This window comes from Puma concolor, chromosome C1 (assembly GCF_028749965.1).
Source record: "Puma concolor isolate L17-30 chromosome C1, mPumCon1.1.hap2, whole genome shotgun sequence".
Classification (NCBI taxonomy): Eukaryota; Metazoa; Chordata; class Mammalia; order Carnivora; family Felidae; genus Puma; species Puma concolor.
In genome coordinates this window covers 158,870,759-158,883,869 of record NC_141674.1, presented here as the reverse complement: position 1 = coordinate 158,883,869, position 13,111 = coordinate 158,870,759, and the positions used below count along the sequence as shown (strand labels likewise).

General features: G+C 42.3%; 1 protein-coding gene across 6 annotated transcripts in view; it reads right to left on the bottom strand.

Moving 5' to 3' along the window:
• Nucleotides 1–5,780, bottom strand: part of NOSTRIN (nitric oxide synthase trafficking) — a 58,767-nt gene extending 52,987 nt beyond the window's left edge. For 4 of the 6 annotated variants that reach the window (XM_025934807.2, XM_086718825.1, XM_086718823.1 and 1 more), the window contains exon 1: nucleotides 5,641–5,780. In XM_025934807.2, the coding sequence (XP_025790592.1) occupies nucleotides 5,641–5,667 (27 nt within the window). In that variant the 5' untranslated portion in view covers nucleotides 5,668–5,780. The remainder of the gene's footprint in view (nucleotides 1–5,640) is intronic. The other 2 variants (XM_086718826.1, XM_086718827.1) reach the window with 1 other exon arrangement.
• Nucleotides 5,781–13,111: the final 7,331 nt, after the last annotated feature.

The following is a 13,111-nucleotide window of genomic DNA, read 5'->3' as shown; positions in this document are numbered from 1 at the left end:
CATATGAGGATTTATCTAATTACATTTTTTTTTTTTAAAAGTCCCTGTTGGAATCCTAATTGGAATGTCATTACATAAATATATCAATTTGGGGAAATTGACTTTTTTATGGTATTTAGACCTCCCATCCAAGGACATAGTAAGTCTTTTCGTGTGTTCAAATCTTATTTTATGTTCAATAAAATTTTATGATTTTCTTTCTAAGTCCTGTAGCTTTCTTATTTGATTTACTTAGAAATACCTCACAATATTAAATATTAAATATTAAGTTTTTAATGTAATGTCCTATCTGCTTCTCTCTCCAGCCCACAGCAAAGCAGAAACAAAGACCCAGCAAAAACGCCAGGGGGCCATGTGCAAGAGAGAAAGATTTGAATGGGTGCTTGCAGAGTGAGTTTTCTTGCTCTGAAACATTAGGAGGCTGGGGCTGGGGCTGGGAAAAGACAGAGCAGAGATGTAGACTGGAGGAATTTGGAGGTTTCAGAGCAACATGAGAAGAACCTCCCATCAGGAGAGCCAGGAGTGCAAGGAAGGGACTCTGAGATGAGGTGTCCCAGGGGATGGGCCCACACCAGCCCCATCACCTGAGGAGTCTGCATCTAGCAGACCTGGGGAGAGAATAGGATACCTTGGACCCCATGTATGAGGATGGGAGCATGGAGGGGAAATCTTGCCCCTAACCAAAGTGGAAATGAGCAGAACCAGTTGAGAATTTTTATGTGCTGGGCTTCAGGGGCTGCTGAATTTCCCAAATTTATCAAGCCATCAAAACTCTCCAAGACATGTTTTTAAAATACTATCTCCAGAGGACCAGTTCTAGGAGGCCAGACAGCCTTAAATGTTTCTAAACCATTGATTCAAAGCTCAATTGTTTTTGGAGGGAGTCAGGGAGACTGTGAGAAAGTGGGGAGTTTCTGTCTTTTCCAAAGGCGTTCAAACTCGACTTGTTAAAGCAAGAGGCTGCTCAAACGAAGCACATCTTATGCTTCAATCGATGCTGCAGCTGCCAGGATTTTGGAAGATGATTTCCTGTTATTTAATAGACTGGTACTTCCTAACTGTTTTCACATTATGACACATCTAGAAAATGCTATTTGTACGAGGACAGTGTGGTAAATGAGCGAAGTTGTTCCAGGCAGAGGAAATTGGCCCATGAGCTCTGTCCCCCAACCACATCCTGCCAGTTTTAGGGTTGCCGAGATTCATGTCTCAGGTACACTTATAACCCATTCCCTAAACTCCAGGATGCCCAGGCACACACTAGTTCAAAAGCTTCTGAATACATTGTGTTGTTAACTTAGTGCTCAGGTGACAACAGGATGTTCTTCTTATTACAGCAATGGAGAGATTTTTTATCTCTAACCCTACATGCAATGTACCAGACACTCCCTGACAAACCCTGATCTACGTGAGATAAAGGTGATATTGGTAAATAAAAGAATAGCTAAGAATACTTCCAGTATTTCAGCACAACCCCTTCTTTGGAAACAGTGATTCTGTACCTTTCATCATGTCCCATCCACTGAAACTTAAAGATAAAAATCTGTGAAAAGCAGACTTGCATAAATGTCAAAGTGGAATCCAGGACCATCTTGCCGTGCGTGTGTGTGTGTGTGTGTGTGTGTGTGTGAGATCAGAAAACCTTGGAACATATCTGCTTTGAGCGTATGAAATCTCTTGACCTTGGCTTTGGCTCTCCCTTTCCTATCCCACCTCTCTCCTTCCCACTCCACTCTAATGCACCAGAGAGACCACTGAAGGGATTCCATGGAGCATAGCTTGAAAATCATTAACATCTAATCCTTTTATTTTATAGTGAAATGCCAAAGAGCTGAAAATAACTTCATTAGTTAGGGGCAGAACTGTGATTAGAAATATTAGGTGAGCCAATCAATTAGAGAAACCTTCAGAAATAAATATATTTATAAATAGCTTATCAGTATAATTACACTAAGTTTACTCAGAGTAATAGTTACCTTTAAGTGCTATGATTAGCACAAATGGCTTCGTAATGTCATCAACCAGTACAAGAAGGGTTTTCTCTACTCAAAGTCGTACAGGAGGTGAAGTTTTGGTGTTCTTTTCCCACCCAGTTGAGCTTTCAAATACTCCAACCCTACCAAATATTCATTCCAGGAAAAGACCTGCTATCGATCTTACATCTCCATATGAATTTTTATTAACATGTTGTCTCTCCTAGGGCTCATGAATCCCTAGGAAAAAAGTTATGTGTTTTTTTCCTGATAGAGAGAGTCCAGGCTAGTGGTAGAATATTTGGGACATTTCTAAGCCCCTAAAAAAATCCCTTCACAACACAACTAGTACACACAGGCATTTCCCATTCAGTCTTTTTTTTTTTTTTTCTTCATTTATTTATTTATTTTGAGAGAGAGAGAGCCTGTCAGCTCAGAGTCCATCACAGGACTCAATCCCACGACCGACTGAGACATCATGACCTGAGCAGAAATCAAGAGTCTGATGCTTAACCTGCTGAGCTACCCAGATGCCCCTCCTATTCAGTCTTTACAAAAATATTTTTGCCCAGCATTTGTAAGCAAATTCTGTTGTATAAATGCTGTCATTACAAAAAAATGCAGTAATCAAAGCAATTGGCATATGACATAATTAGATAACTTCTAAATGCACTCTGTATCAACCCTGGACTAGCAGCTCTTTTTGACTTTCTACAATTTGAATGATTAAGGTTAAATTCAGTTATTCGAGAATAGTCCATTTGTATTGTAGATGGCAGTATGGAAACTTTTTGGACAGTGGCATCCTCATAGGTCAAATAAACTATGATATTCCACTTATATTTAATCAGATAAGTTTTGTTGGATGTCTTTCATATGACAGGCACCGTGCTACTGATTTCATGTGAATCTTGATTCATGGGGGATCATATTTCAAACCACTGTCCCTCTAAGGGATTACCTGGGTAACATTTGGAATCCCCATGGCACACCATCATAAATTATGAGATACAGAACATTAAAGAACATAGTCTATTCCATCCTTTCTTCCTCTTACTCCAGATGAGGAAACAGCAGTCTATGAAACGTGGATGGCATATCACATATCTCGATGTGTACACCAGGGATGCTGTGGGCCATAGGACGTCTATGCCAGACCCGACCTGCTTCCTTATATCTGTGAAGAACCAGAATCCCACAGAAGCCATGGGCCATTGTGCCAGTGTCTTCTGTCTTAGGGCCAGTTAATATCCCATGACCCAGGCAGAGCCACTGAGGTAGAAAGCTCAGATTGGCATCTAAGCCAGATTAAAGGAGCAGTCCCACAGCCTGGTACTGTTTCAATAGCTGATGATGTTAAGGGAAGGGACAGACTAGGTGAAGCCCAGAATGCCTGATTTGACAGGTCCCGACCTGGATACCACAGGAGTGGATAAAAATATAAACTTGGTTATAGCTTGTTATTTGCCCATGATCTATCTCTATGGTATTATTTCATAAGAAGGTGCTGCTTTTTAAAAATAATTGGATTATTTCATTTGGAGACAATTTGATCCTATCCACTTCCTTGTACATAGATTTGAAAATGACTTCAGTTGGCATTTTTTTTTTTTTTTTTTGTAGGTGTAGAAGCTAAACTTGTAAACTTCAAGACCTTAAGGCCCAGAGCCAATTCTGTTCCTTTTCAAAACCGGAACTTAAAAAAAAAACAAACCTTCTTCAAATAAATTTTGCCACTCTTAAGATTGGTTAAGAGCCTACACAATATTTAGCCCATTTTTGAGCATGGACACTGACTAAGCTGTCTGATGTTGAATAGCCCAGTTATTAGCCTATCTTGCCCATTGGAGCATGAACTTAACAGAAGAGTTTTTTTTTTTAATTTTTAAAAATTTTTATTTATTTTTGAGAGACAGGGAGACACAGAATCCGAAGCAGGCTCCAGGCTCCAGGCTCCAAGCTGTCAGCACAGAGCCCAATGCGGGGTTCAAAGTCACAAGCCGTGAGATCATGACCTGAGCCGAAATCAGACGCTTAACCGATTAGGCCACCCAGGTGCTCCAACAAAAGAGATTTTAAAATATTTTTTGTATTATGGGTCCCTTTGGCAGTCTTGTGAAATCTATATTTTACTCAGAATATTTTTAAATGCATTAGATAAAGTAACATAGGATTGCAAAGGAAACATTATATTGATATACCTTTATTAAAACATATTTTAAATTATATGCATGCTTATTAAAGGGGGGAATTTTCAGTCTTAAAATCTATATACAACCATACTGTTGGAATTTTTGTTTTTACATTAGACACATATTTACTTTTGCATTTAAAAGAGTAAAAGTAGGTAGAATCTGCTATTACATCATCACTAATAATATTACTAGCAATTATGACTTCGTGTCATTTAGCTCATCTGATTCATGAACTCATTTTGTGGCGGAGCACTTACGGCTCCATCTGCTCTAAGCCTGTGCTCTGTCCATTGAATAAACAACAATGAAACCGTTAATTCTGTTGCTTTTTTCTTTTTAATTTATTTTAAAAACTTTTCTTATGTTTATTCATTTCAAGAGAGACAGAGAGAGCAAGCAGGGGAGGGGCAGAGAGAGGAGAGAGAGAGAATCCCAAGCAGGCTCTGCACTGTCAGCACAGAGTCTGACGTGGGGGTCGAACTCAAGAAACTATGCAAGACTATGACTTGAGATGAGACTCAGGTGAGATGAGACTATGACCTGAGCCAAAACCAAGTCAGACGCTTAACCGACTGAGCCACCCAGGCGCCCCTGTTGCTTTTTTTTTTTTCTTTATGGCTTTATTACAGCCCTCATTTATCTGTTTATCCAGTTTGTTATTGTTGGTGGTTTTTGTTTTGTTTTGTTTTTTGATAAAATACTTGTGGGATGAATGAACGTAACCCCTTGCTTCCGATGTCACCAATTTCAGTTTTTTGGCATCATTTATTGGGCTAACACGCTGATGATTCTTGATTATTTTCTGTTCAGAGCATATATACCCCCTTCCCCCCCCACACACACACACCTTATTTTAATTGCTCCTTATTTCCTAAATTGCTGCTAATGACCTCACACTGTCCTCGGACTTTTGGCCAATCTTCTGTTTGGTAATGCTCCCCAGGACTAAACAAACATGTTGGGAAGCCTGTCTGAGAACCACCGTAGGGCAGGCAGCGTGGGGAGCCCGTCCTTCCTCTTGCACGTATTGCAGTTATTGACTCTAAATGTTATGGGAAAATATGCCAAAGCCCTCCACCCTACTGCATTCTCAGAACCCCAAATCAGCTGCAGATTCTGAGTGTTTGGGTAGCCACTCTACACACGATGTTGGCACCGTCGGTGTATATCTTACGAATGCTTTCCAAACAGCCACCATCTGCAAGCAAATATGATGCTATACCCACTCCAAGTCTTTCCAACAATATGAGAATAAAAGATGACTATTACCTTGACCCGTCACTTGCTAGAAAGCACTGTCTTTTAAATCGAACCAAAGAAAAGCCACAAGACTTTTGTATCACAGCCAGTATCTAACATGTTTGTCTTCCAAACGTCTCAGATTTCTTAAGTTAAAACCCATTAATATATAAACATATCCCTCTAAGGCCACCCTCTCACACACAGGCGCAAAACCACACTGAGCTACTCACCGAACAATCTGTCAGTGGGTCCCTCATATTGAAATGTTTTTGCTTCTGTCCTTCTACCTAAGTTCCAGCATTCAGCATTCAAGAAACTACAGTCAAGGTTGGGTGTGTCTGGAACTTCTCGTATTCAAAGGGCCTAGAGTACGTCAGTCCTTGTCAAACACCCTGAGGAGGAAGTCCCGGCCCTGGACTCTCATCCCGTTGGTTTCCTGGAAAAGCAAAGAACTGCTCTGGGACAAGAGAGCTGGACTGAGGTGCTACGAATGACTTCTGTAAATAGTTAGAGGGCAGAATGCCGAGTCCTAAGCTGTGTGGCCTTGAGGGAAGGCCCAGAAGCTGTCAAGTGTCTTGAGAATTTGGGTGTTCAGGGCAGATATGGAGGATGCATATTCTCCCAGCCTGCTGTGTTTATCATATATATATATTTTTAAGTTTCTGTATTTTACGGTGCTTTGGCATGTAGGGGCCTTTCAGACTTGAGGAGGGACTGGCCCTCTTAGGGTGAGCTAATTCCTAGAGATAGCAAACGACTTGCTTGTGACTTTGATATGCAAACTGACCAGTCCTGAGCCCAGACGCTTAACCACTCCCTTTATCTAGGTCACACACCAAGTCAATATTCCCCTGCCCCAAATCACCCCAAGGTCAGGTACCAAACAATTAGGACCACACCCACATAAGTATGACTGTAGTGGGAAAATGTCTAGAAAAGGTTATCAGGGAGCAGGACCCACGTGAACTACCTCACAGGGCCTTACCCTGTTTCATACATTCACCCTCACTTTTTTTTGTTTTTTATTACTCAAAAGGGTAAACAGAACTAGAAATCAATCAACAACTTATCGTTTATCGCTTTCTCCGCACCCAGCTGTCAATCCGTAGATTTCCAGCTACTGGCCTGTTGCCTTGCGGTAGCTGTTTGCTGGGCTGTGGTCAGCTTTGGTGTGGCTGGCAGGCCCCAGTCAGAAAGGAACTCCATCAGGAGAGCCCAGGGGAACCTTTCAGAGCCGCCTGGGTGGGCAAGCTCTATTCATCTGCCCCAGGTGTGCAGGCTCCGTTCAAAGTCCCTAGAAATCACAAATGATGAGGAAGGGGACCCTGAGGGAAGAGAAGCTGCCTTGCAATCAGTCAGATGGAGAAGAGCAGTCTGTGGTCAGGGATCACCCTTCACGTACCTGACAAAGCTCTCCCCTTATCTTGTCCCAAAGAACTTTACCCCTGGAGGTTACAACATGGAGCAGTGGCAACCTAGGGGTTAGAATTAGAGGAGGCCACTTGGCATCCTGGAAGAAGTGTAGAGACAGGTTATAAACAAGTTAATATTGTTAGGATGTCCTTGGAACCACAGTAGAGGGGACCGTCATCTTGCCAGTGCAACCCAACGAAAAGCCCCTAGTAGCTGCCAGAACGAATTGGAGGTCAACCAATCACCAAGCGACAGCACGACCTGACGAGAAAAAGGCCCACCCGGACCTAAACCCGGAAGCTGCAGCTTAAAAACCCCACCCCACCACACCTGGGGGCGACTTCCCTGACTCCTCTCTCTCTCTCTCTCCCTGAGTCACGGAACCTCGCCTGAGACCTTAGTTCCCAAATAAAGCCTTTGACTGCTAAAATTTTTTAGCCTCTGACTCCTATCTTTACCCTGCCTTACGCCTGACCCTAACAAATATATCATTCGGATTCCCATTGCAGGGCTTCCCTGCCATCAGAGATCGTAGGTAAACTTAGCTGGAGCCTGGGTTCCAAGGCCTGGGGCAGCGCGGCATCTCCTTTCTGGTTCTGGCGGCTCTTGGTCTCATTTCAGCTCCAACTCAGTTCAAAATGAGGAGATTGGCCTCCCTCACTGGTTTCACAAGAAATGCCATCCCACCACACTTACTGGAATCTTTGTGGCCTTATTGAAGATTTGTAGGGCGTTACTGCACTTACTCCTCATGTATGTCTCTCCCAGTAGGCCGACTAGCTTTCCTTTAGGATTTCTGGACATCTGCTAAATTAAAGTATCTTCTTCTGGCTATAGTGTCTTTCCCACAGACTGTTGTACGGGCAGTAGAGTGTCTGGACTGAATCTAGACTGAGAACTAGAGTTTGGCTATTTGTTGAGCTTCTCAGAGAGATATTTGACCCCCCCCCCCCAAAAAAAAAAGAAAAGAAAAGAAAAATGATATTGATTTTGGAGGTCAGAAAGAGGGTTATACCTGTTATCCATTGTCACAATGATGCTGTGTCACCAAGAGAAAATACAGTGGCTTCAAATGGCACAGACCTTACTTAGTTCACAAGTCAGTGGTTTAGCCGGATGGTTCTCCTGGTCTCCCTGGCATCACTCATGTGAAAGCAAGTCATCGATACAACTCTGCTGATCTTGGCTGGGCTTGGCAGGACAGCTCTTCTGGGTTCTGCTGGGCAGGCGCTTGGCTGTGGGCTGAGGTGATTTTTCATCAGCCAGTAGTCAAAGCTGGGTTGTTTTCAGGGCCTGGTGAGGAGCCAAGAGTGGGCAGAAGCACCCAAGGCCTCCTGAGGTGTAAGCTTGAAACTGACACACACACCATCACTTCAGCCACATGCAGCTGACCAAAGCCAGTCACAGGCCAGCCCAGATTCAAGGAGGGAGTTGGGGGAGAATCCACCCCTAGGTACAGAAAAAGTCAGGGAATTGGGATTTACATTAAACCCACTACAATGGTCAGTCAATGTTTGTGCTTGAGTGGCTAAAAAGACAAATAAAAACAATGGAGGGCATGGCTGATATCTGTCTGTAGTCCTTTCCTTTTCCCCAATTCTGCCTCAGGGGACATGTTTGGGACTTCTGCAGAGACTGAGTTTAGGGAGAGAAATAAAGAGTTAAGTTCTCCAGCACTCTAGACCCAGACTTGGAGATAGGGTCATTCTTCCCTCTCACTCCATATCCCATCTTACACAAACTCTGCCAAAGAACACAGCAAAGCACACTTACCCTGGGGGCAGGGGTGGGGAGAATGGTGGGGGAGGAGGAAATAGCAGAGCAGGTTCTCTGCAGTGTTTCCTGCACTTGAGGCTGTGACTGGTGAGGCACCTTGGGGTGAGTAAATTTGTCCTTGTGCATTTGAGAATCTCCCAGCCCCCTGACCCCGGGAAATGGTCCAGGGAGACTGAGAGAAAGAAGCTGACTTCCCCTGCCAACATGAGAGGGAAGAGCCTTGTAGTTTTGGAACTCATATTATGAAAGAATCCTGTCCCTTTCAAAGTCCTTCTAGCCGGACTAAAAATCACATTGACATGAGACCAATTAACAGGAGAAAATCAAACTTAACAGCGTATGACAAATCCACATAGACATGGAAATTCTAAAGATAGGCAAAAAGAGGTATATGCATCATTCTGAACCAAAGACAAGGGGTGAGGGGCTGGGTCTTCAAAGGGAAGGAATGCAATCTTCAGGAAGAATAAAAAAGAGTAAATGTTTGCTAAGTCAATGTTTGCTGGGCCACTCAGAAACAGTGGGACAAAGAGAAGACTTTGAAAAAGCAGGCCTTGCTAGGTTCCTCCATGTCTACCGTACTTACTTCATATCATAATGTAGTTATCTATGGTGACAGCTCTTTTCCTGGAGCAGGTCCTTATCTAAGTTCTTTTCGGCATTTGTGGGGGAGGTAAAGAGCTTTTTCTGAATCTGCTGGGTTTTGATTACTTTTTAACTCAAAATAATCTTCATGTCAAGTGGTCCATCTTGGGGGGGGACTGTTTTTGGCCCTTATCAATATTAATATAACTTTATTTCTATCTACAGATTAATGAGAACTATATATAGTGAAGCATCTCACAAAAAAGTATGCTACACCTTTTTTCCTAAAATATTTGGATCCCATGGGGCGCCTGGGTGGCGCAGTCGGTTAAGCGTCCGACTTCAGCCTGGTCAAGATCTCGCGGTCTGTGAGTTCGAGCCCCGCGTCGGGCTCTGGGCTGATGGCTCAGAGCCTGGAGCCTGTTTCCGATTCTGCGTCTCCCTCTCTCTCTGCCCCCTCCCGCATTCATGCTCTGTCTCTCTCTGTCCCAAAAATGAATAAAACGTTGAAAAAAAAATTAAAAAAAAAAAATATTTGGATCCCAGGGCATCCTTTTGAGTTCTTTGAACTCAAGGTCATCACTGGCCATATATTTCTGGCCTACACACATTCTCTGGCTTCTTTCCAGCCCAGCTTGACATCTCAGGTCCCAATCTTCCTGCTTCCTTTCCCAGTCTATGCTTAGCATATGCCTTCCTGTCAGGGCATCTCTGCAGACAGAAAACTTGCAGTGGAGTCCTTTGGTCTAGCCTAGAAGCCACTCTACTGTACCCCCACTCACCCCATTTTGTGCTGCCTCCAAGGGAGTCAACACCATGAGTAGCATTTATTAAGTGCTTATACGCTGTTGTTGAGTGTTGGTAATTCAGAAAGAAACAGGTGCTCAAATGCATTAGAGGTTAAGGGCAATTCATAACTTGCCTTGGAAGATTCTTTAGTAGCCAAAACATGTAAAGAATTGGAAATAGCACAAATATCAGTCAACAGGGACCAGTGCAGCTACTGTGGTAAAAAGCATGTTCCTCAAAAATGAAAAATCGAAATGCCATATGATCCAGTAATTTCACTGTTGGGTATTTACCCAAAGAAAACCAAAACTCTAATTCGAAAAGATATATGCACCCCCATGCTTATTGTAGCATTATTTACAATAGCCAAGATATGGAAGCAATGTAAATGCCCATCAATAGATGAGTGGATAAAGATGTGATATATATATATATATACATATATATATATATATATGTATATATATATATATATATATAGTGGGATATATGTATATATATAGTGGGAGATATATATATATATATATATATATATATACACATATATATGTATAAAGTGGGATATATATATATATATATATATATATATGATTTTTTTGTAGGATTTTTTTTGGCCCACATTTCTCCTTAAGCTCTTCTTCCCAAAGTATCTCTTAACTCAGGCAATGAACCCTACAGGCATAACATCCCATGATGGAAACCGAAAATAGCACTCAAGCAATAATGACTGCCCAGAGGAAGAGTTCTGGTGGCCCAGACTATCCAGACCAGTTTGAGCTAAACCCCCAACTCACGCCTGTGCAGATGGACCATGGAGTCACCTCTGGGATGACCAACATTTACCTTTATCTCATTATTACACTAAAATCTCTGCCCAAGGAGGAGCACAAGCCTCATTTATAAAGCATACAGTGTTTCCTTGAGGTGCATGCATGACCTTATACCTGTCTCTAGGTAGAAGCCCATTCACTCTTGCTTGGGGAGTCATGGCTTTGGAAGTTATTCCCCATCATCTTCTTATTTGCTGCAAATAAAGTTTCCTTTGTGTGACAACTCACCAGGTATAGTTTCTATCTATGAGTCACCAAGGAGAGAACTCACATTGGTTTGGTTACACAGAATGGTTGAGCGACTCACCCAGGGCCACACAGTTACTAGTGGTATAGCTGGGATTCATCTGACTCTAAGACTTCCATGTTTAATTACTACACTACACTGCCACTCAACCTGAACAATGGGATACAAAATACCAAAAATTGAGGATAGAGTATAAAACATTTAGTTATATGTACTGACTTAGAAGCAGGTTGCCAAAGAATAAGTATGATTCTAGTTTGGTACAGATGTAAGAAAAAAAGATCTAGACACGTATATACTAGACAGGTAATAGCATATCCCTGAAGGTTGAGGCTATGGAAGATTCTTACTTGGCACACATTTCTGTGTAATATCAATATCTAAACCAAACATATATCGCTTCAGAAACAAAATAAGACAAACAACATTTAAGAATAACAGTTATGCTAACTTTAATTTTTAAAAAGGAAAAACCAAGGCGCCTGGGTGGCTCAGGTCATGATCTCGATGCTCGTGGGTTTGAGCCCCGCATCGGGCTCTGTGCTGCCAGCTCAGAGCCTGGAGCCTGCTTCAGATTCTGTGTCTCAAGTCTCTCTCTGCCCTCCCCTACTCACACTGTCTCTCTTTCTCTCAAAAATAAATAAACATTAAAGATTTTTCAAAAAAAATAAAAAGGAAGAACTGAGAAGTTGCTGATGACAGCAAACCTTGTTAGTTCATACATCCAGGACTTTGCACAATGCTGGTTCCTTCTACCTGGAAGTCCTTCTACCTTTATGTTGGCCTCATTGACTTTTATTTCTTTCCAAAAGCCCAGTTAGTGCCATTTTCCCTAGACACAGTACACTCTTGCCCTTGTACTGCCACTATCCATTGCACATACCTCTTTTGATTGATTTATCCCATTGTATTGAAATTATTAGTTAAAAAAGAAGAAAATTATTAGTTTAATGGTTTGCCTCCCACATTCCTCAGCCATATCTTTATGGCAAAGTGCCTGGAGCAAAGTCAATGTTCAATAAATACTTGTTTTCATTTCACTGAATTCCATACTGAGAAAGTGACCTCATTAGCTAGTTCCTTTCCATTGCCAACACAGGGAATGTTGCTTATGGGCAGACCTATATCCTCAGTTCTCAGGAAGCAGAGTTCAAAACATTGAGAGTGAAGATAAGTGTGACCTTCTGGGCAGGATCTCTAAAATGGGAAATGACCCAAATTCACTTGGGAATCTCTGACACTCTTATTTAAAAATGGCCTTGACAAACAGGAAACTGAGAAGGAATCTAAAGAATCCCCAGGGGCCACTTAGAGAACTTTCTTGGAGGTATGTTAGTTAAAAAGACATAAATAAGAATCTTGGGACCAAAGAGCGGCCTAATGCTAAGAATACATTGGAGAAAGCTGGAGTCTAAAATGAGCTAAGTTTTGCAAAGTTTGCCAAGAATGTCGGAGAGAATTTTCACTATTTCCACAGCAAGAGGAATGTCAAGGGATGGCCCCTTGGCTTGGAGCACCTGGCCTGCATTCCCGACGACAGAGTGAGCAGGAAAGCTGGGCCAGGCTGCCAGGCTCCAGGGGTTAGCAGGTCAGGCAGAGCGGCTGGCCAGCAGCACACCACATCCTCCAAGTGCCTTGACATATCTCCCCAGGGCCACCCCATTTCTGAGTGCTGGATGAAGTCTATGTGTTGGTTCCTTTGAACTGACAGAGGACCAGTGCCGTCTCTGCCACCATTTCAGGCTGTGAGAATCATGAACAGTATTTACAAGACATGACATCATCATTCCCACCAATCACCCTCAGAAGTGGAGAAGCAATCTCATTCTGACTAAATTACTTTTTATTTTTAGTCTCTGGTTGCTGCAGTGATTAGTCTGCTTAATTTCCATATCTTTCCAAAGCTGAAAAATACATTTCTAAAGCCTTGCCTTAATGCATACATTAAAAAAAAAAAAAATTCAACTTTGCCCAAACCCGCAGGATGGAAAAAAAATCTAATTCAGAAGCCCTAATGAGTGTGTCACGCCATAACAGGAGCAGGGATGCACACAGCAACAC